Source organism: Falco punctatus, assembly GCF_963210335.1.
Source record: "Falco punctatus genome assembly, chromosome: 6".
NCBI lineage: Eukaryota > Metazoa > Chordata > Aves > Falconiformes > Falconidae > Falco > Falco punctatus.
Window position 1 is genome coordinate 36070186 of NC_137585.1, and position 12230 is coordinate 36082415.

General features: G+C 36.9%; 1 protein-coding gene across 16 annotated transcripts in view; it reads left to right on the forward strand.

Annotated features, from left to right (window-relative positions):
* The window catches only part of TNRC6B (trinucleotide repeat containing adaptor 6B), a 146072-nt gene that overhangs the window by 85917 nt on the left and 47925 nt on the right, over nt 1–12230 (forward strand). For all 16 annotated transcript variants that reach the window (XM_080392986.1, XM_080392994.1, XM_080392999.1 and 13 more), the window contains 2 exons: nt 7768–7855; nt 11513–11534. In XM_080392986.1, the coding sequence (XP_080249112.1) occupies nt 7768–7855; nt 11513–11534 (110 nt within the window). The remainder of the gene's footprint in view (nt 1–7767; nt 7856–11512; nt 11535–12230) is intronic.

Consider the following 12230-nt stretch of genomic DNA (forward strand, 5'->3'; position numbering starts at 1 on the left):
GGTTTGAAAGAGCACAGATTACCCGGGTAGATAATTTGTAGTGGAATAGAGATCTCAACTGTACATCTTGAGGATTACCAGCTCTTCCCTTGACAAAAAAAATTACTTGTTTCTCTCTAACCCTGCAGCAGAGACAGATTTTAATTTTTTTTTGAGATTTTATTATGGTAGCCGTTATCCATTTACTGATGAATATTGTTTGTTACTTGTTCATTTCTGTGTATTTTCTGTGGCTTGCAGAACCACGAAGGTATTTTTCTTGGCAAGCAGTTGCAGATAATGGAGCTTTCCAGATGTGTGAATAGGTTATTTAGAGGAAAATAAGATGACTTGGTAGTCACATAAAACCTTGAAGTCCTGAGTAGAACTGTGTCTTGCTGAATGAATGTTCTGATATGATAAATTACTTATTTATTATATTAATTACAGGCAGATTTCTAACTTAGTGTTTTGCCATTCTTGGCCTGGTTTTGCTGCATTTCACAATTGTCCAAACACACTTTATCTCTGTCTTTGATATGCATCAGTGCACATGCTATGAATTAAGAATTACTGATCTGAGCTCTGAAGCATTTGAAGACTGAAGTAGGGGAGAAGGCTTGCTCAGTTCTAGAACTTTGGCTATAGCTACCCATTTCCTTAAAGTTTTTCCTTTTCATTAGCTGTGGCTTACATTTGGAAACTTCAGATTGTACCTGGAAGTAATTCTTTCAATGTAGACAAGTGATACAGCTGTAAAGAGTAATTATAGTATGGAATACTAAATTTGAGTTCTGTTTTTAGACTATCCATGTTTTTTTTTACTAACAGGAAACTCATAAAACTGAAATTGATTCCCTGCCCCCAAACCATTTGCTGAAGTGTTGAGAACAAACCTCCTTATGTATATTAGTTGTATGGTAGGTCTTACACTGCCCAGTTCTTTGAAGTAAACAGCCCTTCATGGTCAGAGTTGTTTTCTTTCTGTTACGTAAATCATTGTGTATGTGCGTTTATATATGTACACAGTCCAAAAAGAATTAATCTTGTTCTATTAGCAAGTCTAAAAGCAGTCTCTAAAGAGTCTTTCTTTAGAAAAGTGTACTTTTAGCGAACTCAGTATGCCAGTGTTTTAAAGTTGGTTATTTTCTGCAGCAGCTTCAAATTACTGATGTTTTGCTGTGATAAAGCATATCAGTTGTTGCAGATACGCTATTTAAAGTAAGCAAACTTCTTGCTGTGACGCTGTTTTGGTTTTCAGCCAAAGAGAAGAAAACAGCTTACTCCAACTCCTTGATAAGCAATAATCTTTTGCATTTTGAAAACACTACAGAGCATTTCTAAAAACATACTTTATAAAGTAGTCTTATTTAATACAGGTAAAATGTATATTTTATGTATAAAATCCATAGCTTGCTAGGGATGGTGATGGTGATACACTTATTGTCTGTCTTGTGTTATACTATGTACTTGTGTTACAAATATCAAAGTTTTCATACTCTATTGAAAGGCTGAGTTCTGATACCTTGATTTCACTTGAATTCAAAAACTGTGGGACAATCATACTTTTACGAACTGGTTGATTTTAAACTGTAGTTTATTCCCTTGGATGTTGCAGTAGTTCAGTGATGCTGTAAACTTAAGTCTTATTTCATGCAAACAAGTAACTTTTCTTCTTGAAATCTTTATACTTTGAATCTTCAAGAGTGCTACTCTGAAGGATCGGGTTTTTTCCTTATAAGCATCAGAATTCATTTGGCCTACAATAACATCATCATCCATTTTTGTCAGTTCAACCTAAAGACCAACTTTCTAAAGGCTATCTCCTATCTAACCAGCTTTTGTATGGTTTATGTCTATCTAGTTTATGCATGCAAGCATTGCTTAACAAGAAAGGTTGTTTTGTTGTGCATCTTCACATGTTTAAATAAAATTAATTAATCCCCTTTTGAATCTTTCGATCAGCAAGATCATAACTCTTTATGTGACTTAGTCTAGTGGAAGTAATTTTACCTTCAGGAATTTAGGGTCTGTCAACCCCTGGGATTTATCCCATGCTGCGTTACATCTTGCTTCTGTTTTGATGTTCTGTTTGAATATGCTGAAGCACACTTTTGGGTTTGGACATGCCACACTCATGCTGTTGAAACAATGGAGCATGTCTGTTAAGTGAGATACATTGAATGAAAGTAGAAGTAAAACTAAGTATTTCTGCACTCCAGTAACAGTGCATTTAATTTTGGTTCATTTTTAGTCTCTGACATCCAGCTTCCTGATAAGATTTAAAAGCTTTCATCCACCTTGATCATTTGAAGCAGTCGGCTGCCAGTGTTAGCTGTAGCAAGAAAGGCTTATAGCTCAAGGTGCAAGAACTCATTTGGGAGCTTGTAGTATGCTTTTTCTTCATTGCTCATGACCCTTAGTTCTAATCAGCTTGTGATTTTTAATGTTTTTTTAATATAAATACTCTAATGCTAGAGGATTGTACCAATAAAGCCCCTTTAGGAGAATTGTCACAGAGCAGAGTATAGGGTAAAGGACTAAATACAGTTCAGAGGAAACAGTCTCCTTAATATATTAGAACAATGTAGGAGTCTGTTTCAAAAGGAAATACACTGACTTTTACTCGTAGATCTTCCTGTAATACAATTTAGAGAATTTTAACTGGGTGCTCTGTGGAGAGGTGTTGTGATACAGTAAGGTGCAGTTTCATTCAGTTGCAACCAATTTTAACATGCTCCTTTGAAAGAAGATTCCTTGCTGCTTATGTGTGCTACTTCTGGTGTTCATCTGGTAATACTCTAAGCTAATTCCATTTACAAAATAGGGGGAATTATCTAGATGAGTTTGAGAATTGAATTTGGATGCTATACAGTCAGCTGAGTTCCAGAGAAGACTCAAGAAAGGGAAGGTCAGAGACAGAGCTTGATAAAGAAAAATAAAGTGGAAGAAAATGAAATCTACTTCTCCAGTGGCAGCAGCAAGCTGTTTGTGAAATAGCACTGTTGAAGATGGCTTATTTTTGTCTTAAAAGATTTTTGTCCCTGTATAGATTGAGAGGAGCTTTTGCCTTGCAAGTGTACTTGGCCTTTAGCTTGTTATAAAGGTGTTTTGCAACACATCTGAGATACCAGTGTGCAATGCCAAATTCTGCTGGTATCCAGGCTGTGTAATTTATCAAAAATACTGAGGAAACTTAAAGAAATGCTGAGAAGCTAGATATTTGTAGCTAAGAGTTCACTGGAAATTACTTTTGCTCCAAATCTTGACCAAAGTTCAATACCTTACTGTAGATTATATTTCTGGTTTCATCCCTCAAGTTTTTGAGTCTTTTCATCTATTTCTAAACTATTAGAAATATATTTGTGGTCAGATATTTTGGATCACTAGAGGCCTGTCTGTAAGAAAGAGTTAGTAGCTCAAGTGTTGTCTCTTAAGTGAGAGACTGGTCTATGGATTCAAATCATTATTTCGCATAGCCTTTAGGGAAAACGTAAAGGTTGTTAATGTGACTGTGTAGCTATATAGCTAAAAGCTTGTTCTGTTAAAGTGCTGCTGATACTACAAGTGTAATTTCAGAATCCCTCATTCTGGAAGAATATACAGAAGTTGGCTCACAATTTGGAAGCAGATTTGTAAATCATCCTGTGTTCATTACAGTGCAGAGAACAGGATGCCCTTACAGAAGTTTACTGCTGTTCCTGCGTGGTGTTACAGTGTAGCTAGACCAAGCTAATTGTACTGAAAGAAAGTAAAACATGGGGTCAAGAGGAGGGAAGGTGACTGACAGTACTGGTATCTAACCTGCATCTTTACTATAAGGAACTTCCAGATGCGGTTGCATTATTGTCCTGTAGCCCTGTGGAAGGAGCTGGGAGTTTGTAGGAATTTTCATTTCTTACATTTTACTTTTTTAATTTTAGTTTGAGTGTGACTTCATAGGGTTGTGGGGTTTTTTGTGTAGACTAATAAACATTGTGTGGTGCTTTATCTCTGCCTATCAAAGTGTGTCGCCAGAAGATAGCATGCATTGTATAGTATGTCATCTTGTCTCACAGTTCAGTTTGATAGCAATAACTTTGAAGACAATTCCTGTCCTCTACCTGTGCCTCAAGCGCATACATTGCAAGGAAAAGTCTTCTTAAAAAAGTGTTCTGGAAAAATTAATATTATATTAGAATTTTTCAGGAAACTAACATTTTCCAAAACTGGTAAATTGTTTTGGGGGAGGGCACAACACTTCTTGAATAACTTCCCCCCACCCCTGGAAAAGGCTATCTGTTTTAATAACATAGGCTTCACAAGTATTTTATGTTACTTTTCTAGTTAACTAGCTGAAGAACCTTCTTTTTCTCTGAAATCATTGCTTTTGTCTTAGCCAGAAGAGGTTTTTATAAAAACTTAGATAAGGTATTGAGTGCACTGCATCATAGCTACTGCGTTTGTTTGGGTTTGGTTTTTTATAAGTAATGCACAACCTATAACTTACCTTAATTTGTAAGCTGTTAATGTGCCTTACTTTAAATACTTGGAATTAAAGTCTGTAATACACTTTTTAAATACTTTCCAATAATCTTGATTCTAAGATTTTGTGGGAAATAAAGTGCAATTAGGTCGTATTTTTAAAATCAATACATGGTTTCTTGAAGCAACCTAGAGTAAAAAGCTGGCTGCTGATGGGTGTTTAGCAAACTTCCTCTTCAGGGTTGTGGTGTGTCTGTGTTCCCATTACTGCGTACCGGTAACAAAAACCGGAACCACACCCCATTGTATTACTCTAAATTCACTCGTTTGGAGTTGATGGATTTTTCTCCCCATGTTGAACTTGTCAGTATAAGGAGCTGGTTGCTGAATGTACATGATGGACCCCCCAGTTTTCTTGACCAGGCCAGGAAGGATTATCTTTTAGCTAGCGAGAGAAGGTTAATAAGCGGCACTGTCTTCTGAATGAGTTGAGATATTTAAAAGCTTTGTTTATGTTAAATTTATCAGAACACTTAACACACAAGTTAAGTGTGTGTTCAGCTAGCTTCTTACATAGAACTGAAAAAGAGAAACCATTGATGATAAAACTTCAAATATTAGTGAAATGCATCAAAGAGTGGAAGTGGGAAGATGGCAGCTGTGATATCCACAAGGGCAATAAGCTGTTTCTACTCCTTACTCAGTGAACTTTCAACACAGTGGTACTATGTTAGCATGTCTATAGCATCAATTCTTGCTCTGTCACTTGAAGAGTGTTAACTTCATACTTCCTACATGTTTGTGAGGTTTCAGTTGCACTTTGTCACAGACTTTGTGGTCTTGTGCATGTGGTGCAGCCCAAGTGTTCAGATAGATGCCTTCCACCTCAGTAAAACTTAGGTGTGTACTTCCATGAATTGAAGCCTAAATTACTAAGTATTGATTATTGCTATAGTGCAGTTGTTGATGTGCCCAGTAGAATATTAAATGCACATCTCTACTAAAAGACCAGAAGGAGGGGAGGTAGTCATCTAAAACAAAGGGCTTCTCAGCAGCCTTAGTACCACAGATTTGCCCGTATATGTCTGAAAACAAGGCAGCAGCGGTAGCAATCTCCCTGCCCTGAACTTACCACAAAGACAGATGGCCACAGCTAGGTGTCTTACAAGCTATGGATCTTCTATCCTTGGCTGCTTTTATTATTAGTGCTACATGTCATCGTAAGACTTCAGCTTTGTGAATATGACCTTTCTCTCATGTTTTTTCCATTCCCTGCTCCTACTGCTCACAAAACTAAGGAAGGTGCTTTTAAGAAGGCTGCCTGTGTGCCAGGCAGTTACTGGAAGTCATTTTTGTATTTTGATCCTACCCTTTTTCAGCAACTCTTTTAAGATGGCGCTTAAACTTTGCTGCAATAAAGTTTTTTTGAAAATAGTATACTTGTAACTGGTATTACAGCCCAAAAAGCACACATAGTTTGACAGTAGCAAAAGTAGTAAGCCTAATTTGAGGTTATAGTAACTTCGAAAGATGAGGGTGTCACTGGAGAGGTTTTTCATATTGCCTACAATCTGTGGCTTAAAGGAAATGGAAAATTTTGTCTCAGTGCCATGACAGTCAGTGCAAAGTATACTAACCTCCCCAGTGCTTCACATCTTGTACTGTCAGCAAAACTGAAAAACCTGCAGGGCTTTTTCGTGACAGAGTTTAGGGTTGGGAAGTGTGCTTTGACGTTTTGTAGAGAACAGAAGAGAACAAGAACTGACCTGGCTTTAAGCAATACCAGACAGAGTGCATAAAACACTGTTCCATATCATGTGGAATGCTTGCCTTAAACTTTCTTAAATGCAGACTGAATTTGCTGTTACGTATGAATTGTATTTGGTAATAACCTCAGGATGTTGTTACTAAGGACTCATCTTGCCTTTATCCATTTTCTCTGTCCATGAAGGAGAGCCTAACTTTAGGAAACCAGGAAGACATTTAATTACTGTCCATAGAACATTTTCTCCTTAGAGTTCTTTGAAGTCCTCAATCAGGAAGCTATTAACCCATAACATCTCAAAATATTTTTGTAGGAATTGATTAGTTAATGTAAGTGTCTTTGTACGCTGGCTCAGCAGTATCTAGAGAAAATGCAAACAAAAGTGTTACCTATACTATATAAATGCAATGGAAGGGAAGGTCTGAGAGATAAAACAGCAAAGCCAACTCAACTCTGAGCTTTTTAAACAGTGGTCAAGAAAGAACTTTGGCTTGTGCATAAATACAATAAATAGTTTGGTACTATTATAAACTCCAGTTTTGTTTATAAAACTACTCTGATTTTTATAAAATCTTGTTCTGAAAGATCACAGGTTATACTTGCTAGTTGTTTGCACTTCTAAAGTACACATATATTTGGTCTCTGATCCTGCCCCTCATATGTCAGGTCATCTTTTTACGTTAGTTGTCTTTGTCTTAACCTTGCCCTATAAAAATAAATTATTCCAAGTGAGCTGAAAACTTGGTCTTAAATTTACTTTTAAGGAGGTGGAGAGAACTGGTTAACAAAAATGTGATTCACCATAGAAACAGCTCAGCCAATAGCATATATGCAGTAGATTAACCATTCTCTGGTACTTTCATATTTGATATGAAACATAGCAACAAGATGATAGCTTGACAACAATAGCAGCTGCACATATCTTTCTTCCTTTTTTGAAAGAATTTTCTTGTGGAAAAAATAGATTCCCTGGAAAGTAATTTATATTACAAGTTTCATCACAAAAATTCTGTGGGTGGGTACAATAGGCTAGAAATTAAATCCGTGATTTGTATAATAAATGATGGTTTTGATTTGATATGACACTTCTAGTCTCTTACAAGTGACATAGCTACAGGCAATAGAATAATCTCTTTCCCTTGTGAAGACAAATGTTGTATCAGACCAAACCATCTTATATTAAATTACAACTTCCCGTTTTTTTACCATATGAAAGATTCATGAGACTGTTCATTAAGTAATAGCACAACCCAATTAAAAGGGTACTTCAGCCAAAATGTCTTGAAGATTTATTTTCTAATATCGGGGATGTAGTTAATTTATATAGGGTACTGCCATAAGAGGCCTCATCGGAATAAAGGACTTTTCCTTATACAGCAAGTGACGTGATTGTGGGCACACTGATTATCTCAGTTACACTGAAACCCTCAAAAGCAAATGAAATATGGTGATAAGAATCTGGTATCTTGACTTCATTTCTTGGTGGGAAGAGTGATACAGTACATGTGGCTGTTCTTACACAGCTATGTTCTCATACTGTTGTTTTCATGTTTTGGCAGAGAGAAGGAGCAAGAAAGGGAAGAACAGTTAATGGAAGACAAGAAAAGGAAGAAAGAGGATAAGAAAAAGAAGGAATCTGCTCAGAAGGTAGGTTTTGATACCTGAATTCTTTGTCCAGCTGGAGCATAAATAGTATTGGGGGTGGCAAGATGCTAAATTGTTTGTATTTTAGCTTAAAAACGCTATTGTTTAGTGATGCTTCATTAAAGACTATTTTTTGCATAATTCTCCTGGAACTTAAGCGTTTAACTTGGACATTTTTTCTGCTTGGTGTGTCACGTGAACTAAAATAATTTTTTTGATAGAAAGAATTAAACTTAAGTTACTGAATATGAGCTCTCTTGATCTGTGAAACTCTTGCTGTTTTGAGGTGTTTGAAGACAGAAATGCTGCCAGGCTTTTTCAGTTCTTGCAGGAAAATTGATTAAATATATTTTAAAATAAGAAGATACTTGTTTGGGGGTTTTTGGTAAGTTCTTAAGGAAGTTTATGTGAGATATTTACTGCTGAGGGTTCCTTTTATTTTTTTGTTAAGTAACACTTAGGTTTTGCATTTTCTGTAGCTAATAGCACTTTTGTTGAAGTGTATCAGTTTGAGTTTGAGCCATGGAGACTTGATAAGTCACTGAAAATAGTTTTTGCTCAGAAAATGGGTTTGAACACTTGGTGTATTGAAGCTCTCTGTTTTGCTGAAAATCTATTAGATATTCTAGGAGTTAACTTGACATATGAACTTGAGTCTCTTGCAGCGTTATCTATATTTTTTAGTGGTAAAATTCTTTCTGTCTAGTTCTGGGCTTGCCAGTACAAGACAGATGTAACCATCCTGGATTGGGTCCAACAAAAGGTCCCTATAGATGATTAAGAGACTGGAGCATCTGACAAATGAGGAGAGGCAGAGAAAGCTAGGACTCTTCAGTCTGGAGAAGAGAAGGCTTGGGGGATCTTATCAATCTATGTGTATAAATACTTCGTGGGAGGGGGGTCAAGAATATGGAGGCAGGCTCTTCTCAGTGGCACCCAGTGACAAGGCACAAGGTATTGTGTATGAATTGAAATACAGGAAATTCCAGTTAATCATAAAAAGACTTTTTTAATGCATGTGTGTGACTGGGAAGCAACCACTGGAACAGGTGTCCTTGAGGGATCGTGGTGCCTTCATCTTTGGAGATGCTGAAAAACTAATTGGATGTGGCCCTGTGCAATCTGTTTGTGATGACTTTGCTTTGAGCTGGGGAGACTCCTGGGGGTGGGTGGGGAGCAGGGTTGGGAACTGTGGACTAGATTTCCAGAGGCTGTCTCTTCCAACCTCACTGATTATGTGAAATTGAGAGCAAAGGCGGTAATTCCTTTCAGTAGTCTCTGTTTTTCAGTTGCTTCAATACAACAGATACTATGAAAGATCAGATGTTACTCTGTAAGTTTCTGCTGAGAACAGCCAGCACTGATTTCAGTTAAATTTTGGCTTATCCATGGTCTTTTTAAATCTTGCTTTTTCACCAATTTGAGTCTTAACAGTTTAATTGAGGAGCAGATAAACCAGTGTTATTTCTGTTGTCTTTATCCAGACATTTGGCTCATACATTCCCAATAATACCGTAACACTCAGTAGCTACAGAATAAGGTTTCTTCAGTGTCTTTTTCCCTCAGTATTGCTGTTGTTTAATGTTGGAGTATATGGAGGAACCAGGAGGAGCAGACCCTGGTAAATAAGGCTAGTGGCTTGAGAATTATATGCTGATATTCAATGATACAAGAGAAACTTGAGAAGGTTGTACCGATTGTCTTGATAACAGTGTTTACTGAGGAATTGGTACTTTGAATACAAAGGACATTTGCCAGCTTTCCTGTGTGGTCCCTCACCTACTAAGTTATTCAGTATGATGGAATGGTATGATATTTTGCCAAAATCTTGGGAAGGGTAAACACTAAATAAGTTAATCTAGAGACCAAACTTAACAGTAATACTTTGTGATACCTATGAATAGCAAAGTAGGCAACCGAATGGGCAGAACATGAGAGAGAGAGAGAGAGAGAGAGAATGAGTTGGGGGTGTGTGTGTGTTTTCTTGGTGACTGTGGTGGTGTTCACCAAATAAGCAGTAATGATTTGGGGTTACCTTTCTCAAATAGTGTTTATATAGCATGAAACAATTGTTTCTGTCTGGATCTTCTGGAACTTAAAAAATAAATTTAAAAACATCACTTCAACAGAGGTTATGCAAGCAAATTCACAGACTAAATTCCTGTGGCTGGTGTCCCAGGGACTGTCTGGTAGCTTGTCAGAAGGCTCAGTTTGATTGCACCTCACCATTCATTATAGCTCCTCCTGCCCTGCTGATGCTTATAGGTTGTCCACAGAGAGATGACAGCTGTAGATCAGAGACACTGTCACATTTTCTCAGCTTTTGTATTCTAGATGACAAAAATCAGAAAAACAAATAATGAGTATTTCTCCCCACCTCTTCCTTTTCCTTTAGTACTGGAGCATGAGAGTCACTCAAGTGCTTAACAGAATTCACTGTGTTAAGGAAGATGTATTTTTCTTAAGTGAAGTGAAAATTCATGTCTTGGTACAGATGCAGTTTTGGTTCAGGTGCATTTTTATTGTCTTGGAGACTTTTTAGTATGTAATTCTGTGAGGTTATGATGCTTTAGGATTTGTATTATAGTTAATGTTCTGCTTTGCATATTGCAGTGTTTATCTTTGCAAAGTAAATGATGCCATAGCAATTCAGTGCAGTTTGTCTTTTTGTTCTTTACCATACAAAGGAGTTCTGGCTTGGTTTAAACAATAAACTGCTTTTTACTTGTGCTTCCATTATTGTACACTGCCACAGTGTGCTTTCCAGAATTATGGACTAGTTCAGCAATTTCTTTAAAGAATAGGTGTCATAGACCCTGACACATGATGATCTTTAGGGTTTTTCCATTATTGTGTAGTGAAACTCATGATCGACAGGTTCAAAACATACTACAATACACATGATTCCAGAGAGTATACCAGTGGTATGTTTTTCTCTACGGTAGCTTGAAATCTACTGTGCAGAAAGAATGTAGAAGTACAGCAAAGCCACATATGGAGTATGCTGGCCAGCACAATGGCTCACTTCAGTAATCAACTTCTTATTGCATTCAAGAGATTCTGAAATCTGGTGCTTTATAGGTATTGCTGGTACTTTTTGTAATTGTGGCAATGAATCCAGTAAGGTTTAGAATTTCTTCTCCTGGAAGAGATGTCATAGGACAGGTGAAATGGGAAGATGGCAGAGAGACCGCTGTTCTCACCTCTGGTTACTGCTGTGGGAATTCCATTGATAGCCCCAACAGTATGTGCTAAGGATACTCTCACAAAATGAAGTTTTTGTTATACTTTAACTGTAAACTTCACCTCCAAAATCTGAAAGAACTGTAGTGCTATCGCATATGTTCATTTGTGCTTTGGAAGTCCGTGTTTCAAATGAGGATGGGGTGAATACTCAAAATCATGAGTGAAATAACTACTGCTTCTGCCAAGAAACCTTGCATCAGGCAGAGGTATTAGAGGAGCTGTAGTATTTTTGAAAACATCATATATATGACTAGGAATACTGTTTAGACTTGTAGTTCATCAGCTGATTATTTTCATGCAATGACAAATACTGTTCTTGTGCTAGTAAATTAAGGTTATGATTTAGCTCGGCCTGTTCAGTGTGTGTTTTGAGGTTCTTAAAACTTTATTTACATTCTTGCTCTTAATTTGCAGGTCACAGATCAAAAAACCAAAGGTAAGAATCTTTCATCCTAGAGGGTATTTTTCGTTGACTTCAGCCAAGACTTGGAGCATGATCAGAACTGTTGGAAAAGGAAGGGGAATTATGAGTCAAAATGAAATACTTGAAGATGTGTATTCAGAAGAAATAAAAGTTGAGGTGGTTAAAATGGAGAACCTAAAAACTACCCATGTTGTCAACATCAAAATACTTGAACAGGGAATGAGGATTGTGGCTAAAATAGGTTAGCTGAAATAATTTTGGTTTTGAGTTTTGCAGAGGTTTTAAACAAGTAACCAAAAGCTGAAACCGCCTATATAAACAAAATGGAAGACGGGGGAAAGTACTGCTTTTGGTGAGGTACCAAAATGAGTAAAAATTACTTGTTTTCAGAAACTTAGAGAAGTTCAGGCATGTGAAAGTCCAACAGATAAGGCAGTACTGATGAGCCAGCATTTTGAAAGTTAAGCTTATTTAGCTGATCTAAAAATATACTTAATCTTGATTTGTGCACCAGTTTTCTAAAAACTGTGCGGGGAAATTGCCATTATTGACAAAAGAGAACTAAGAGTAACTTGATTTTACAGCTAACGATACCTTCTTTTTTTTGGGTTTTGGGCAATGAAGCCTATATAAGGAAATCAGAAAACCCTTACCAAAATAAAATGTGGTACCATTGTCTCACCAAAGAGAGACTCGCTTCTTTTATCT